General features: G+C 43.4%; 1 protein-coding gene across 1 annotated transcript; it reads right to left on the bottom strand.

The window, feature by feature from the left end:
• Positions 1–1,896: 1,896 nt before the first annotated feature.
• Positions 1,897–7,797, bottom strand: LOC120305142 (zinc finger protein 345-like). The gene is made up of 4 exons (XM_039336561.1): positions 5,205–7,797; positions 4,544–4,651; positions 3,789–3,915; positions 1,897–3,494 (listed from the first exon to the last, which is right to left on the bottom strand). Exons 1-4 carry the CDS (start codon positions 5,541–5,543, stop codon positions 2,113–2,115), a joined length of 1,956 nt encoding a protein of 651 aa, XP_039192495.1. The 5' UTR covers positions 5,544–7,797; the 3' UTR covers positions 1,897–2,112.
• Positions 7,798–19,403: the final 11,606 nt, after the last annotated feature.

Here is a 19,403-nt window from a genome sequence, read left to right as displayed (position 1 = left end):
TTGTTGTTGTACAGTTAAGGTTGTGGGAGAGGAAACCACCTTAGATAGTATAGAAGGCGGTTGTCTCTTTGAAGCCATTTTTTAAAACAAAGTTCTCTCTTCCCTTCTTCCCAAGAAAAGGGAAAAGGGAAATAAGAATTAAAAAAAAACAAAGATATTATAATCCTTAGAATTCCAAAAAAGAAAAAAAAATCAAGGAAAAAGTCCAAAACTCAAAAAGAGAAAGTCAAACCAATCATTTAAGTCCAATACCTTCCAAAAAAGTAAGAACAAAGAGACAAAGGAAAAAAAAAAGGAAAAAAAAAGCCGAGCATTTTCAAAACGCCATCTTAATTTCTTTCTCCGTGCCAGCAAAAAAGAACAAAGGAGAAGCAACCAAAACTAACTAGAAAAGGAAAGTAAAATACTAAACTATAAAAAGAAATCCTTTAAACCGCTCTGTCCGCTTCAAAAGTTACTCACCAAGACTCTTTAACTGCGGAGATAGAAGCGGTGGTTCCTTTTGCTCCCAAAGAAGCAAAAACAGCTGGGAGGCGGAGATAGGCAGGAGCTCCGAGGGAGCGCTCCTTCCACCCCCTCAAGGAAAAAATCCAGAGGGGGTTCAGAGGTTCTACTTCTACTCCTGCGTTCTCTGCCCCTTCCCTTTGCCCGGGAAGGGGATTCCGAACCGCGGGCCAGCTGATGCGCGCTGTGCTCCGCGGATCGAACACCTTCCCAGCTGGACGGCTACAAAGTAGCCACCATCACGCCGCTGCGTACTGGAAGCTCCTATCATGTGGGTTTTCTTGAACTCCGATCTTTAGGCTCCTGACAGAATGCGTAGCCGGCACACTGGGCGTTTTGGAAATTGCTACTGGTGGGCTTCTTCTAGGTGGGTAGTTTATTGATGCGCTTCCAAAAGAAGCTTGTGGTGCATGGTTTACACTTGGCAACTTTTTCATCAGTAAACCTTGGCTTAAGTTGAGACTCTTTTGACTATTTTAAAAGTAATTCCAGTCACCTTTGTAGTTTTCCTACAAACATTCAAAGAAATGGTTTTTTTTCTAATTACAACCTATGTCATTTGGGGATGGCCATGTCCACCAGATACAGAGCTGCAGATACCCAGAATTGGTCCTGCAACCTTCCATTGTCTCCCACTGACTCAGATCCACTTAAAAGATATTCCTCTACTCTGCTTTTTTCCAAGTACAAACAAATGCTCAAAGAAATCAGCTTGGACTTGGAAGGAGGTGGCATCAGTATGTTGATGGCATTTTGCTTGCCTTGTGTTTGGCCCAGAATCAGTGTCTGAGATCAGTAAGGGGTTGGGAGGGAGCCAGTCAACTGGCTGAGCTGATTGTGCAAATTCAAATGGTGTCAGTCTGCTTTCCTTTCCTCCTGAATGAATCTTCTTCACCTTGATGCCCTCTTGATGTATGGATTAGAATTTGCCTCAACTGATGCTATCAACTGGTGATCTGGAGATACAGATATTTGATACAGTTTTGGTAACTTCTGCAATGTGCTGCCTATGACTTCTGGTTTGTGGTTTGGTGATCTCTGTGTTTTCTTGCAGATGTTTCATTACCAAACTAGGTAACATCAAACTAGGAAATACCGTATTTTCCGGCCTATAAGACAACCCCCCTAAACCCTGAAAATCTTCTCAAAAGTTGGTGGGGTTGTCTTATATGCCAGAAAATACGGTATTCCATTTAGTTTACGTTTCTGTTACTACTAAACCTGTTTTAAGACTTCTATCAATTTACAATTTCCATAATCAAATAGTGTTTTACTTCAACAGATTATCACTTCAATTATCTCTTCCAGATATGTTCAAGTTCTTAATCTCTCTCATCCCTCTTTTATTCACCAGTCTTTTATATCTTCTTCCAATAATAACTAACTTAGTTAAAAAAAAGAAACAATGTTAAACCTTACTTCATTTCAATTCATTACACAAACTTCAAATCACATCCAAATAATTGTTTACATTGTGATTCAGAACAGTACCAAAATTACAGTTATGAAATAGAAACTAAAATAATTTTATGGTTGGGGGTCACCATAACATGGTGGCCACGCCCACTTGGCCACGTCCCTGGGGTCACCACAACATGGGGAACTGTATTACGGGGTCACAGCATTAGAAAGGTTAAGAACCACTGATTTATACGGTCTCTCCCCAGTGTGGATCCTTTTGTGACGATTAAGATTTCCTTTCTGGTTAAATGTCATACCACATTCCATGCATTTATACGGTCTGTCCCCAGTGTGGATCCTTTCGTGATTATTAAGTTGTCCTTTTCGGGTAAAGGTCTTTCCACATTCCATGCATTTATATTGTCTGTCCCCAGTGTGGATCATTTTGTGGCGATTAAGAAGTGCTTTCTGGTTAAAGCTCTTTCCACATTCCATGCATTTATATGGTCTGTCCCCAGTGTGGATCCTCTCATGATCATTAAGATGTCCTTTCCTGATAAAGCTCTTTCCACATTCCATGCATTTATACGGTCTGTGCCCAGTATGGATACTTTCGTGACAATTAAGATCAACTTTCTGAGTAAAGCTCTTTCCACATTCCATGCATTTAAACGATGTGTCCCCAGTGTGGATACTTTTGTGACAATTAAGATCAACTTTCTGAGTAAAGCTCTTTCCACATTCCATACATTTAAACGATGTGTCCCCAGTGTGGATACTTTCATGACAATTAAGATCAACTTTCTGGGTAAAGCTCTTTCCACATTCCACGCATTTATACGACGTGTCCCCAGTGTGTATCCTTTTGTGACGATTAAGATCTCCTTTCCGGGTAAAGATCTTTCCACATACCATACATTTATACAGTCTGTCCCCAGTGTGGATCAATTTGTGATGATTAAGAGGTCCTTTCTGGGTAAAAGTCATTCCACATTTCATGCATTTATACAGTCTATCCCCAGTGTGGATCCTTTCATGAAGATTAAGATCTCCTTTCCGGGTAAAGCTCTTTCCACATTCCATGCATTTATACGGTCTTTCCCCAGTGTGGATCATCTCATGAAGATTAAGATTTCCTTTCTGGGTAAAGCTCTTTCCACATTCCATGCATTTATACGGTCTGTCCCCAGTGTGCATCCTCTCATGAAGATTACGATTTCCTTTCTGGGTAAAGCTCTTTCCACATTCCATGCATTTATACGGTCTGTCCCCAGTGTGGATCCTCTCATGAAGTTTAAGATTTTCTTTCCGGATAAAGCTCTTTCCACATTCTATGCATTCATATGATCTCTCCCCGGTGTGCATCTTTTGGTGGACATTAAGATTACTTTTCGTACTGAAACTCTTTCCACACTGCATGCAGCATTTCCTCTTTCTGCTCAGGGTGGAATCCACCAAAGATATTACAGAAGTATGTGGTTTGCATTTCCCATACAGTTTCTTTGGTGAAGTAGCAGCGAAGGAGTTATTCTCCATAGTTTTTAGAGGCATGCATGCTTCCTTGTCGTTCTCATTCACAAACACCTCATCTGCATGGGAAAAAATGAAAATTAATATTCTGATTAGAATTTAAAAGGCCCAACCCCATCAAAAACATGTCAATCTGCGTTCCAGGTTTAGTACAATCCATTTGTCTAGCCAGGATGTGCTATCTGCAAATTGTTATCTAGGAGGCTTTATTATATAGAAATAATGTTTTCAGACAAAAAACAAATTAAAGTCAATCTATTCAGTCACTTCCATGGAGTATCTAGGATATTTCTCAATTCTATGGTGAATATTTCTGTCACAACCTTATAGCGAACTGAACAGCCTGGCCTTACCCAGAGCAGCCATATTGATAGAAACCTCCTGCATGACTTCTCTGCACAAGGCCTTCTGGCCAGAATCTAGCAGCTTCCACTCCTCATCTGTGAAGTCCACAGTCACCTCCTCAAAGGGATCAGAGCTCTAGAAAGAGAAAAAAGTAGACAATCCCAGGAAAAAGTTGAAAGTTCTCTCTCTTAATGCAGACAACATAGAATGCATAGTTGCAAGAGCCAAATGAACATTTTGTTTCAGGTCAGATTCATGTCAACCTGTCCACATAGTCCATGGGGCTGGGAAGTTGCAGCTTAATAAATCATGGTTTATCTACTTCCAGGTTATAGAATGCAACACAGCTAACGCTGAACAATAGTTTTATTGTTATAGCCACTTAGTGTTGACTTACTGGCTTATCCTTCATGTGCTATATTTTTCTTGGTATACTTAACAGTTATCTTACAAGGGAGATGGCTGGCATAAATATTCAATAAACACTTCTTAGGTATGTTTAATCCCACAGTTATAGTTTCAATTCATGGGTTTCATTTCTAACTATTTTAGGCATTCTTCTTAATAGTATTAAGAAATATTAACCTCTTTCTACAATAAAATTTCATTTCTAATAAAAGGTTCCTGCTTATCAATTGTCTCATTGGCATTTCCAGCACAATCCTGAAAGCCAAATGTGGTGAACACTGTGTTCAAGTGCACATTCAGCTGCTGAATGGATGGATCTGGAACTCTACTGTTCTCAGAAGAAACCTGCACTTACCTGGGAAGGTGGCCAGAATTGGGTCCTCCTGAAAAACAGGTCCTGAACAGAGCTGGATCGATCTTCTCTGCCCCAGAGCTCTGCTGAAATCTCCTCTGTAAATGGCTCCTGCATTTGAAGAACAGCCTCATTCATAATCCATTTTCAGAGGACAATATCTGTGATAGTTCACATTCTTTACATTTTGCTTTCCTACTTGTATTTCCCCAACCCAATTCAGAGACGCTTCAGGGACTCTGCGAGTGACTTAAAACAGCAGGCTGTATTTTTATGTACATACAATGTGTTAATTAGTTTCCTTCTCTTACTATTGTGGTATTCTAGAGCTTATTAAATGTGGCTCTGTATCAGAGGACATTCACATAATCCAGTTGCTTCCCCTTATCTAGATTCCGGTAACAGCAGATCACAAACTAAACACTGATTATGATGAGATATATGGATAACATCACAAAGGATACAGAGGTGTAAAGGGATAAATTAATTTAGGAAACAGAAGCATTTGCCTCAAGAAGAAATCCATTCTTCAAAGGTGAGGAATTCCAGAAAAGGCTGCAGAGTCATATTTTTAATCTCTCTTATTAGAGACATGGCTAACCCTTCCTCTCCCCTTCCCGCCCCCCATGGAGATCCCAGGACGAAGCCCCCCCGCCCTCCTCACCTGCCCCTTTCCCGGCTCTTCCCGCTGGGCTTGGCTGAGGAGGAAGCCTTCGGCCAGGGCCACCGCCTGCGAACAGCTCTCGGCTCCGCACTCCCTCACCCAGCTCGCCATCTCCGCGGGCAGCAGGGCCAGCAGCTGCTCCAGCACCACCAGGTCCAGCATCTCCCCTTTGCTGCTCCTCTCCGGCCGCAGCCACTGGCGGCACAGGCGGTGCAGGCGGCTGCAAAGCTCCCGGGGCCCCTCGGCCTCCTGGCGGCAGCCGTCGAGACCGCGGAAGCGCCGGCGGTGGATCTCTGGGCTGAGGGCGGCCTCCATCCCTGGAGATCCCTGGGCCTCCATCGGGTCTCCTGCTCGAGGGCAGCCAAAAGAGGTCCGAGACGGTCCGAAATGTCCCCCGGCCCCTCCGAAACCCTTCTCCGGTTGGCAGGAGGGCAGAAATCGGACTCCGCTGACTCGGGCGTTAGCCGCCTGAAGAAAGCAACGGCAAATGCTTCCAGCCAATTACCTGAGTGCTCCAGGCACGTTGGCGGAGGAATTCTGGGAGTTGAAGTCCAGCAGTCAAAAGGCCCAAGTCTGAAGACGCCTGCTCAACAAGGACCTAGAACGAGAGATATGTGCTTCCTAGAGGGGACGTAAAAGAAGCAAATCAAAAGGCACTTTCCTTTTCCGGGCTTCCAGAATGTGTGCTCCGCTGCTCTTCTTCGGAGGGGGGTGGGGTTCGCTAAAAGGCGGGCGGTAGAAGCGGAGACTGGGACGGCGATGCTTGCGAAGGGCAGAGAAGGACCGATCATCTCGGCGTCGCCCCTCTTCATCGCCCGCTTGCTCCTGCTCGGGTCCTGCGCCCTGCTTGGAAGTCGGGGAGGCTCCGCTGAAAGGTGGGGCTCTCCTTGGTCTCTGGGTCCAGCGCAGGACGGACGGATCGGGGGCTGAACGTCGGAAGGCGGCTGGTAGCTCCTTTTCCAGCTGACACCTTTCCTTGCAAAAGGAGAGCTTCGTGAGTGCAGCCGCCTCCGTCAGATGCAGAGACTGAAGCAGGATGGAAATCCGGGAGGGAAAGGCAGGTTGGATCCGGGGCTGCGAACGAGGGGAAGCCTCGCCCTCTGCCTCGCCCTGGATTTCGGCAGGATGGCTGGAGCAGAGAGCTTCCTTCCCTCTATGCTCCCTTCCTGGAGACGGGACTTGCTCTCTAGGCGTAAAGCGTTTCTCCCGGCGCTTCGTTTGCTGGGTTGCTAGAGCAGAAGGGAGCGCAGAGGACTGAGGGTTTCTGCTTAACGGAGCTGGCGCCGATCCCTTCGTTTTTCATGACTCTGTTTAAATGCTCCTCCTCTGGAAACTGTGAAAGATTATCTTGCAGAAAATCTTATCTATCTGATCAATCAATACGCATTTCATGGTCCGTAATCAATTTATCAAGAATGTGTATAACTAAAGATCGAGAATAAGCTAAAAAAAATTCTCAATTTCATATGATAACTAAATGGATTTCTCAGAGTAGCTATTTGCATATGTTTTACACAGGAATTATACTTTTCTCCTTTACGTATTGAATTTATAAAATAAAACTATTATTTATCATCCAAAGCTCTTTAAAAATCAGATCGATGTTTTCAGTTTAGGTCTTCTGCTAAAAGACAAGAACTAAACTCAGAATAAAGAGTAGCACAGTTGATTCTTAAAGGCCCCCACCCCCAAATTTGAGCATTTGTTACAGGAGGCTTTTCCCTTTCTGGTCAAATATTAGTGGTAGTTTGTAAATGGGGAAGAAGAACCACTCCAATCCTAACTCAACTCTGGGGCTTCCAGTGGGCTTTGGGTGAGAGTGGCTGAGAAGAGGGAAGCCCCCTGCTAAATCATGCATTTGTACTTTGATTATTCCTCTGCCATGAATTTTTATTTTTATTATTTCAGAGGTATTGTAATTTTGTAGCTATATATATTGGTATTTTTTGTTGCTTTTAACTTTTTAAGTCGCCCAGAGTTCTTTTGGTGAGACAGGTGCAAAGTAAAAAACAATAATTAATAATTTAATCACCTCATTGGAGAATGGGTTAGACAGGAGTTTCTATGCAAAAATACCCTTGTCACCTAAATCTGTGTTCATGTGTTTTTGCTCCAATGACCTCCTATGTGCTTAATTTCACACATCCAATCTAAACAAGCTGCAAAATATAATTTCAAATTTGGTTAACTTAAACTTCCTCTTTCTTTAGCATCTAGTGACATGTTGTATTTAACTCCAGGTTTTTTACCCTAAGGTATCAATTTTGATATGCTTTTCTTCTATTCTTTAAATGCTACATGACTTGTGAGAACAAGTTTGGTCTGGGACAAAAATAATATTCAAAGATAAATGTCATCTTCATCATAGAAATTCTCCCCAGCAATTGTAGTCTTTCTCTCTTTAACATATCTTTATCAAACTTCAACCCATAGCTTAACATAATTTTTCGAAACAATGTACAGTTCATATTTGTCAGATTAACACCCAAGTATTTTACTTTTTATTCAATCTCAGCACTAGTGATTCATTTATAGGAGGGTCTGAGCTGGGCCTTAGAAGCGCACTCCACCAAATACCAGCTGTGGAAGGAGTTGCCAGTCTTAGTGGTGTTGGGGAAACTTTAAGAGGACTGCAGAAGAATGCAGTGAAAGTTCTGCATCAATAAGAGGACTGGGGCTTCACTATAGTTGGGGAGGGGGCGAAGAGAGAAAACTTTCTGGGAGACATGCCTGCTGCAATGGGAATTGGGGGAGGGGCAATTTGGCTGCTACTGTGTGTGGGGACTCCCTACTCAGTCCCATTTTGGTGCAGAAATACCAGCCTTTCTTCACCTGCATTCCCCTAGTACCCATTTCTGCTCCTTTCTTTGTGTCTTTGTGTGTGTGTATGTGTACACATTGTTATCCTCTTCCAGAAGGGACTATAAAGATACAAAGGGGCCTTCCTCAAGGTAGCATCTTAGATTTGCTTTTGGAGACGTCAAGAACATGCAGACCTCTTACGTAGGAATAGCGATGGTAAGTCTCCTGCGGATATCCTTTTCCCACTGGCTGTTCAGTGATCGTTTCTGCATCCAGATTATTCCAGCTGGAAAAAACAAACACAGAACACTCTGGAATGTTCTTGAGCTTTGCAGCTGGAGGTGGTTGCAGCTTATGGTCCTTTGCAGCACGACAGAAGATAAAATGCATGCTGAAGAAGGCTCGGATCCTTGGAATCCAAAGTTCATTTGGCCAGCCTAGTCCAGGAGTCGCCCCTAGAAACACCTTTTGAGGGGAGGATATTTTCAACCAGTCTCTTTGAGAGCAAAAGAGAAGCATGCTGAATAGCCCAGGGTTCAATAGGCTGGCTGAAAAAGATTAGTTTGGATTTTGGAGTCGAGCTTTTTCAGTCAGGCCCCAGAAACCAGTTCTTCCTTACAGGCTTCTTCATTGACTTTCAGTAAAATCTGCAGAAAAGTTGCAAATATTAATCACATGATTATAGGGCACTTGGCAACAGGCGTGAAAGTACTGGAGACACCATAAGTATATTCAAACTGTGATATGATAATGCCTTCTACTGTAAAATGTGGCTTTCTGACATTTCTACTCGATGTAACCAAAACTCTTAAGGGGTCTTGTTCAGTTTCTAGCATTAAACTGGTTTTCAAATATACAAACTGTTTGGTCAACTTTTATTTAATAACTTTTGTGATCTTTTGTCTATTCTTTGCAATAATTTCAGCCTTGTAATATAAATACTGTTGGAGTTATTGGATTATCTGGCCTGCTAGGCTGAGTCATCAGCTGCAGTAGGCCAAGGTATAAGGAAGTCGGAAGTAAAAAAGGTTGGGAGAATACCAAGAAGTGCCGTGCGGTGCAAAGGAAGGTGTTTGGTGCTTTGTTGGTGCCGGGTGTAACAGCAGTATAGGAGCGTGAGCAAAACAAAGCTGTAGCAGGTGTAATATGCTAATATGCTGTGTTATAACAAATGTGGTTGGTGTAAGGTGGTCACCAGGTGCATATAAACCCGCCTTCTGGTAACACAATAAAAGGGATGGTTCGGCTTTGTTCGGGGCTCCCATCCCGAGGAAACCACATGTTCGTGTCTGTTCTTCTACACTCATGGGAGACCCGCTGGGCGCGTGAAAACCCACAACTGGTGACCCCGACGTGATTCTGAGTGCGTCTCTTGGTACCCTCTTACTCACTCGGCAGAAGAGCCTACTGCAACTCAGGGCCGGTCGTCAGGACTAGACGAAGCACCCTCCCAAAACATTACCGTGAGTATGGGGACAGGATTCTCTAAGCCTCAGGTTGTGCACCTCTCAGAACTTAGGGAATTGACCAAGTCATCAATAATTGTTTTGAAAAACAATGGGAAAAATTTGCCCCTTCCCACTAAAGGGGATTTGATCCTCCTCTTAAAATATGTATATCAAAATTGCCTTGTATATCCCGAAGGAGGATCCCTAAAAGTGTCGGTGTGGGTTAAATTGGGAAAGTATTTTCATGAACCTCCTCGAGCCCCTCCAAAAATTTTGTCTACATGGCGAATTGTAATTGAATGTCTCCAAATCCATGAAGATGCCATGAAAACAGAGAAGGGGAGGGTAGACCCCCCCTCCTGCCTATAACTCTGAAAAGCCTGTAGACCCCCCGCCTGCCTATGACTCTGAAAAGCCCGATGATTTAAAAAAGGGACAGAGTGCAGAAGAAAAATCCTCCTTGGCAGTTTATCAAGCCGATGTGCCTTTTGAACCGTTCGCGCCAATGAAGGAGGGAGAAAAAGAACAAAGGAGCACTAACGTGCTGCCTTCCCCTGCCAGCGCCATCTCTAGGGCACTGGCCGAAGCTCATGAAAAAGGGGAACTGCAACCTGAAGAATATCAATTTTGCGCGCCTGTTTTTATTGATCCAATCACAGGCAATCGCAGATATGAAGCAATTCCCATGAAAACTATTAGAGAAATAAAACAAGCAGCATCAAGTTATGGGATTTCTAGCCATTATACCTTGGGTCTGATAGGTCACATGGCTTCTACTTTTTATTTGTTGCCTGAAGATTGGAAAGGGTGGTTTGGGAATCGGAATGGAAAAAAGAATGTCAAAAGATCGTTTTAGCTTGGCAGGGCTATAATCCACCAACAGTAGACCAGTTAACAGGGAATGGAAATTTTAGTTACCTGGGAGCTCAACAAGCCATGAATCCTTTGTTTTATTCTCATGCAGCCCTCGCCGCAAAAGCTGCCCTAACTCGTGTTGATGATCCGCAGAGGGGAACAAAAAGCTCTTTTGTAAAGATTTTTCAAGGGCCTAATCAGCCCTATGGGGAATTTGTGGATCAGTTACAAAAGGCCATATCTAGGGAAATCACAAATGAAATAGCCCAAGAGGAATTGTTGAAAAAACTTGCCTTTGAAAATGCCAATGAGGACTGTAGACGGGTCCTGCAGCCCTTAATGAGCAAACCTGATGCAGGATTGGCAGACTATATTCAAGCCTGTAGAATTGTGGGGACCAATGCATTTAACATGGAAACTTTGGCTATGGCCTTACAAAAAGCAGGAAGTAATAATGGGCAACCTGCGGGTAAACCTGGTAACTGTTTTAATTGTGGGAAGCCTGGTCATTTTAAAAATCAGTGCCAGGCCCCAGGGGGGGCGCTAATAAAAGCAGGGGAGTGGGAGCCAGACCAAAAACTGTTTGCCTGCGCTGTAAAAAGGGGTTTCACTGGGCAAACCAATGTCGCTCCAACCCTATGCCCGCTGATTCCCAGAAACCGGGAAACTAGAGCTGGGGCATTCAGCTAGCCCCGCCTCAAAGGCTGAATCTTATCATTTTGTCCTGGTGGCCTCTGAGACAATAACCACAGGCTTATCCGGGCTGTCGTATTTTTTGCCAATCCGGCCGTCTGTCCCCTTTCCCCCTGATTGTGACACCCCTCTGTTAGTGTTTCCTCACCGTGACTTTATTATGCAGGGAGTAACGGCTATGCCATTTTTGAAAGACCCAGCTGACTTTACATCAGTCGCTTTGGCATTTACCCCTAACACTCCCATGACTGTGCTCGAGGGAACAGTAGTGGCAACTGCCGTCCCTGTGCCCCAACAACCACAAGTTTTGGCAATTGAGCAAGAAATTCAAAAGTTCCGCCCCTCTATGGCCTTTCAAGTCAATGGACGCTCCTTTTTTGGTATTCTAGATACCGGAGCTGACGTATCGGTCATAAGAGAGGAGGAGTGGCCCTCTGAGTGGCAGACCGACAGCGCACCGTCGGTTCGGGGAGTGGGAGGAGTCCAGCACACACGTGTGAGCAAACACTGGCTTTCTGTGACCTCGGAAGAAACATCAGTCACTGCCCACATTAAACCTGTCATTCTTCCGCTTCATATTAATCTGTGGGGTCGGGACTTGATGAGTCAGTTCAATGCAAAATTAATTTTGGATTAAGATGTCTCAGTTAATAAAGTTAAACCTCTTGACTGACACCCCAGTTTGGGTGGATCAGTGGCCTTTGACCAAAGAAAAATTAGCCGCTCTGGTGCAATTGGTAGATCAACAATTAGAGTTAAAACGCATTGAACCCTCATTGAGTCCTTATAATACTCCGGTGTTTGTCATAAAGAAAAAATCTGGAAAATGGAGAATTTTAAACGATCTAAGAGTTATCAATAAGATCATTCGCCCCATGGGGGCGCTCCAATGCGGTTTACCTAATCCTAATTTGATACCAAAAGACTATGACCTTATGGTTATAGATCTAAAAGATGCATTTTTCTCTATTCCACTACACCCAGAGGACAAACACTTATTTGCCTTTACTGTGCCTGAAATGAATAACTCCAAGCCCACGGCCAGATATCAATGGACTGTCTTGCCTCAAGGGATGCTAAACAGTCCTACAATGTGTCAATATGTTGTCAATCAGGTTTTAAGACCATATCGGGACAAGTTTCCTCATTTTAAAATTTACCATTATATGGATGATATTTTAGTGGCAGCTCCAGGGCCCTCAGGTACAGTCTCAGCAACCTTGCCTGTTCCAACCTCCATTTTTCAAACAAATGGGTTTTTTATTTCACCTGAAAAAATTCAGCTTAAACACCCCTTTCTGTACTTGGGCCACAAGCTTTTGGCCTCACACGCCGAGCCTCAGCTGTTTAAGTTGTGTCTTCCGCCATGCCCAACCTTAGTCCAACTTCAACAATATTTAGGATCAATTAATTGGGCCCGTCCCTATATGGGACTAACCACCTCTCAATTGGCTCCATTGTTCTCTGCTCTTACGCAGGGAAAAAATCCAGGAGATAAAATCGTGTTAACTCAACAACTTAAAACTTGTGACATCATTCAGCATGCATTGTCAAAAGTATGGGTCGATCGTGTTCAGCCCGATATGCCTTTTTCTATGCTAATTTTTAACACCGTTGACCTTCCTACAGCAGCTTTGGCTCAGATCGTGTCTAATATAAAAATGATGATTGTAGAATGGATCCACTTATCTCACACCCCGAAGAACACCATTTCACAGAAACATACGCTCTTTGCTCAGCTTATAACAAAATCTCGCTTTAGGGCAAAGGCTTTAGGGGGTGTTGAACCGTCCTTTTTATATATCCCTTGTTCGCTAACGGCTTGGGAAAGTTTGTTGGCCAACTATGAATCTTTGCAGCAAGCACTTGCTGATTGGCCAGGAGAAGTGTCTTGTCATCCACCATCAGATCCTCGCATTTTTTTTATTAAAAACAGTCCCATTTAAATGGCAATCTCCTTGTGCTTCTTTCCCTTTAAAAGAAGCAATAACGGTGTTTGCCGACGGCAGCAAGACTCATGGAGCCTGTGCTTGGAAAGAGGAGGGGAAGTGGCGTACAAAAATCACCCCCCCACAGACGTCGGCTCAGCGCTCTGAGCTAGTGGCGGCCACAATGGCATTTTTTCATTTTAAAGATCAACCCTTTAATCTGATCCTGGACAGTTTATATGTTACCCAAATTGTCAAAACCATTTTTGACTCTTATTTGGCACCGAATGTCTCTATGGATCTGTTAACATTATTTTTGGACTTGCAACATCTCGTAAACGATAGGAAGCACCCATTCTTTGTTGCCCATATTCGTAGCCATCAGCCTTTTCCAGGCCCACTCCAAGAAGGCAATGATGTTGCCGATGCTGCCGCCTCACAAACACCTCTTAATATGCCACTCACCTTTTTAACCCCCTGGGAAAGTCATTCCTATTTCCATCAGAATAAGAAAGCATTAATCAAACAATTTAATCTTTCAGCTGCTGAAGCTGCTGCCATCGTTCAGCAATGTCCAACCTGTAGCAAGCAAGCACACTCAATACCACTTGGAGTAAATCCTCGTGGCTTGGAGAGCTGTCAAATTTGGCAAATGGATGTTACTCAATATCCTCCCTTTGCCCCGTGGAAACATCTTCATGTTTCTATTGATACATATTCTGGCTTCATTATGGCTTCCCCCCAGAGGGGTGAGGCCACTAAACATGTTATCAATCACTGTATTCGGTCATGTGCATTGTTGGGACGCCCCAAAGAACTTAAAACAGACAACGGACCTGCTTATATTAGCTCTGCTTTTGCAGAATTCTGTACAAAATGGTCCATTGTTCATAAGTTTGGCATTCCGTATAATAGCCAAGGTCAAGCCTTGGCTGAGCGAGCAAATCAAACATTAAAAACAGCTCTCAATCGATATTTAAATGAAAAGGGGAAAATCGCCCCTGGCCTCCCAGCAGTGCAAAACATCCTTAACTTGTGCCTTTATACATTGAACTTTTTAAATCTGACGGGCGATCCATCATTAACAGCTGCCTCTCGTCATTTTTCAACAGTCCCTCCCCCTACGTCAAGACCTCCAGTTTACTATTGACGGCTTCCAGACCCCACCTGGAAAGGTCCTGCAGAGCTTATTACCTGGGGGAGAGGCTACGCTGTGATAGATGATCATGGCAAAATCATTTGGACTCCAGCTCGCTGTGTTCGCCCTTATTTGGTTCAATCTCCACCATCCTAACCAGATATCAGACGACCATGGACCCTGAGCCCACAACTCTTTTATGAAAGATGTGCAGAATATTTCTCTTTTGAACAAGACTGAGTGTTGGATGTGCATGCATATCCCAACCTTGGAGGAGGGGGGACTTTTTATGCATGCGGTGCCTTTTAATACAACTGGTTGGAAACAATTTCCCTGGTCTAGAGGGACCCTTTCCAATGCTATGGTGAATTATACGGTATACACAATAGGAAGCAGAATCCAGGAAAAGGCAGCGTTTTGTTGGGAATATAAGAACACCGCTAAAAACTCTGTTTTAGTAGGCAGATACCCATATTGTGACATCACATTTCAACTTTCAAGCAACATGACTAGACCACATCCTTTAAGAAAATTCCTCTTTTTGAATCCCTCGTTGATTTTTCTGAATATATGTGTACCTATCAAATAACTGGATGCTCGCTATCAACAGGATGTCACCCCGGCAATACAGACACGATGTCCACACTCTTCCTTTGCAGTATTGTAAGAGCCATGGTTCGCCAAACTGTGCAAAGCTCCAACATGACTACAAATATATTAAGTAACGTATGGATGCTTTGTGGCCGGCGGGCATATCAACGTATACCTCCATGGTGGTCCGGCCGTTGTACGTTGGGCTTTCTTGCTCCCTCAGTTTTTGTGTCAGATCAGCCACCTTCAGGCCGTTTGTGCAATCAAAGAGATCTAGAAAATGGCCTGGGAGGACCCGGCAGTACAGGAACGCAAGTTGCACGATCTATATTTCCATCTCTAGGGGTAGCCATGAATTACAGAGACATCTATGTATTAAATAACTGGACTAGGCACATGTTCAACGCTACCATTCAGACTACCAAATTGTTAAACAAGGAAGTGGCAGAAATATGAGAGATTGTTCTGCAAAATCGTTATGCTTTAGACATTATCCTTGCCTCGAAAGGAGGAGTATGTGCCTTAATCCATTCTCATTGTTGTGTTTATATCTCTGATTATAAAGCCAATATCACAGGTACCATTGAGCATATGGAAGACATGGTTCGTCATAATCGATTACAATCCGACGGATCTGGCGCAATAAACATTTGGGATGCCCTATGGTCATGGCTACCCGACGGAACCTGGCTGCGATCATTGGTTTCTGGTATTATAACTATTGTGGCTATTTTAGTTTTGATATGTTGTTGTATTCAATGTTTGCCCTCTTTGTTTATGATGTTTAAAAATTTTCCCTCAGGAACTGTCACCCATCAACAGGTCAATTTAGTAACTACACCTATCACTGCAGTTCAGCTACCCCTGCTAACCAAACCGGCCTTCACCTTGCCAAGAGACACTGAGGATGACTTCGTATAAAGCGCTCCCTCCTTATTTTTAAATAAAACAGAAAAGGAGGAGATGTTGGAGTTATTGGATTATCTGGCCTGCTAGGCTGAGTCATCAGCTGCAGTAGGCCAAGGTATAAGGAAGTCGGAAGTAAAAAAGGTTGGGAGAATACCAAGAAGTGCCGTGCGGTGCAAAGGAAGGTGTTTGGTGCTTTGTTGGTGCCGGGTGTAACAGCAGTATAGGAGCGTGAGCAAAACAAAGCTGTAGCACGTGTAATATGCTAATATGCTGTGTTATAACAAATGTGGTTGGTGTAAGGTGGTCACCAGGTACATATAAACCCACCTTCTGGTAACACAATAAAAGGGATGCTTCGGCTTTGTTCGGGGCTCCCATCCCGAGGAAACCACGTGTTCGTGTCTGTTCTTCTACACTCATGGGAGACCCGCTGGGTGCGTGAAAACCCACAATACGGTTGCTTCCTTCTTTTTGCTTAAATACTTGCCTGCCTAGAAGAAAAATAACTTTCTCATACCTGATTTGCTTAACATGTTCTCTCCGTGAAAAAGAGCATTGATTTGTGGTTATTAAGTACTTAGGTTATGAGTCAAGATTCCTAAAATGGTCACAGAAATGGGATGCTCCAATTGAGATAGGGGCAGGTTTGTGACTGCGTTTTTCTTTGTGTGCTTCTTTGAGAAGGTATATTTGTACCTCTGTCTCTCTCTTCCTATCTTTGGGAAGGGTTATTGTTGGGTACATCAGTCTTCTTGCATACATGGTTGGGGTCTACATTCCTGGTCTGGGAATCCTAACTGGAAGGATATTTTGTCAGCCCTTTGAGGTAGTCCAGACAAGAGGCACAAGAATGAATACTAGCGCTATCTCTACTTTCAAAATCCTGAAACTCCAAAAGTATTTTTTCCATCCTCTCCTTTTATTCTTTGAACAATTAGGGAGTTTCTTTTGCAATTCTTCCAATGCCCCGTCACCCTCACAATCTCCTTGTGGGGATTAGGTTATCTTTTCGATAATAGCTGTTCAGCCGAAGGCTCTTCCCACATCTCCCAAAATCATTCTCATTCTCCCATTACCCCCTCCCTATCCATGTTCTCCAGAAGTCTTTTCCACTGTTTGTTCGTAAAGAAGAGAAACAAAGGCATGTAAGACTTTCTAATGTTTACTATATTTTCAATGAGAATGAATAGTTAGAATGTGAGCTGAAAGGAGTCAATTAATTCCTGCATTAGAGGAAAAAGATAGAGAGAACAAAGAAAGAGAAGGAATTCATTTCACTCCCTCAAATGCTGGAGCGTCTTACCTCCCTGAGAAGGCTGGGAGGTTGAAATAGGCTTGTTGTAGAAATGAGAGACTTGTCAGCTCTTTTGGGAAAGCAAATGGATTATTGCGCAGGTTCAGAGAGCTAATCACAGCAAAAAGGGTCTGAACCCCGAACAGAGGCATAGGTGAACATTCTTATACCCCTTAATACGTATGCATTTCCTTACCATGAAGTATTCTATACATGGTTATATTCTATAGTTCCTTATTCTAACATAGGAAAACTACCAAGCAGTTTGCAATATATCATGTGCATAGAGAAAAACAGGATATTGGGCTGATCAGGCTTTTCTAAATTTAAGTGTCGTCTAGTAGACAGGAAACCTCCTTCGCGCCCACAGTTTCTGCTAGACATCAGTATTTTTCCAGCTTCCCACTTTATTCCCCCCCATATTGAGACTTATGTCAACCTTGCAGATGAGTCTCAACCTGTAATGTTTGGGTCTGCTGTATGTAAGTTATTGTATTCCTGTTTCCTGTATTCCCACATAGCCATAACTTGGGCAGTTGCTTTTCTTTCAGCGAGTATTGACATTCGTTTTTGCAGTGTTATGTTATTCGTTAATGAAAAGGCACATTGCATGAGACAACAGCTACTAATCATAATAGCAATAAAAATGGCAACTGCTTTTATGATAGTACCAATAAGACCCACTGGGAGCCAAGACCACAAATTACTCCCAACTTCCTAGGGAATCTATTTTTAAGTCCAATGCCACTTTTTGGAGCACTTTGATCTGTTGATTTATAACTGGGGATTGGTCTGAAAGGTTAAAACAACACATTCCTTCAAAAGTTTCACATCCTAGATGTAGACGGAGCAAAAGATAGTTGATGGCCGCCCTATTTTGTAAAATTGCTTTACACAGTTCTGCCAACTCCTGATTAATAGCAGACAAGGCTATTGAGGTGGCATTATAGTTTTTCCTAAATTACAGGCTACAGAATCTATATTGATATGAGCTATGACAGCAAGCGCTGGAACTCCCACTATTGAGACACCCAATAGATGATATTCTGCTGAATTAAAGAGAGTTTGAGGTGAATCACTTTTCATCTGTTGGAGTTATTGGATTATCTGGCCTGCTAGGCTGAATCATCAGCTGCAGTAGGCCAAGGTATAAGGAAGTCGGAAGTCAAAAAGTTCGGGAGAATACCAAGAGGTGCCGTGCGGTGCGAAGGAATGTGTTTGGTGCGTTGTTGGTGCCGGGTGTAACAGCTGTATAGGGGTGTGAGCAAAACAAAGCTGTAGCACGTGTAATATGCTAATATGCTGTGTTGTAAAAGTGTGATTGGTGTGATGTGGTCACGAGGTGCATATAAACCCGCCTTCTGATAATGCAATAAAAGGGATGCTTCGGCTTTGTTCAGGGCTCCCATCCCGAGGAAACCACGTGTTCGTGTCTGTTCTTCTACACTCATGGGAGACCCGCTGGGCGCGTGAAAACCCACATTCATCCAAATCTTCTTCTCTTTTATAGCGTGTAACATTTGAGACAGTAAAGAGTGATCCGTGTGGTAAAAAGGTAGTTAGTCTACTTAAGCAACAATAGGCTGTACTCAAATTTGCAGAAATATAATTAAAAGTCTCTTTTCCACATGTGAAAAACCATCCCTTAGGTAACCATATATTGGCAAAGCCAAAGGATACAGACTGGAAGGAGGTGCAGTTTAGTTTCTCTTGGCTCACTTTCATGCAATGAAGTGGGGGTGTAGTTTGCTCACAGCCTGTAATATGGCCACATTGCAGATCTTCTGGAACTGCTACGATGGGAGTATGTAAAGCAAGAGCATCCTGTGGCAAAAGTTTAGAAATACGACCCCAACTATATAGTGTTTCATATCCTATGTAGCCTTGAAACACATGGTGACCAAACTCCTTTGCTATTGTGGCTGTAACACACACTGGTATTAAACACGTGGACAATAAATTCTCCATATCATATGCTTCAGAAAGGCAGAAATCTGTTGTATTGGCTATCTTAGCCAGCTGGACCCATAAATTATATTGCATCCGTGACTCCAATGGATGGGGCACATCCTTGTTCTGGTTGGACCTTTTATTTCTCTTTCTCTCAGGCCGCTTCCTCTGTGGTTTCCGGATAGTGGTTCCAAACTCCACCGGAATTACACGTACAATACAAGTCCCCTTCCATCCCGTTTTTAACTGCGAGACTAGGGTAACTTGTTCCCAACCCCAAAATAAAGGAGGCCCACATTCCAAGGTTACAGGAGGAGGAGGCTTTTTATAAGGGGCCCTAACATATATGCCTTTCCTAAGAATATAGCCAGCATATTGACAGGCTTCAGGGTTGACAGGTTGTCTAGTGAGGCAAGTTTCTTTAACTATCCTATCAAACACTAGTGGGAATTGACAAGCATGAGGCAAGATACCATTCCAGCATTCTGGTGAGAAACCAATGGGGGGGAGGAGTGACCATCACAATTACCAGTTCCTATAGCATAAGACTGAACAATACTGGGAGACTCTTCTGGCTTGCTCCATTGGCCT

The sequence above is a fragment of the Crotalus tigris genome, unplaced genomic scaffold (assembly GCF_016545835.1).
Source record: "Crotalus tigris isolate CLP2741 ecotype Arizona unplaced genomic scaffold, ASM1654583v1 scf7180000017666.379230911805:20528666, whole genome shotgun sequence".
Classification (NCBI taxonomy): domain Eukaryota; kingdom Metazoa; phylum Chordata; class Lepidosauria; order Squamata; family Viperidae; genus Crotalus; species Crotalus tigris.
Note: the sequence above shows the minus strand (reverse complement) of the source record. Positions and strands in the feature narration are given on the sequence as shown.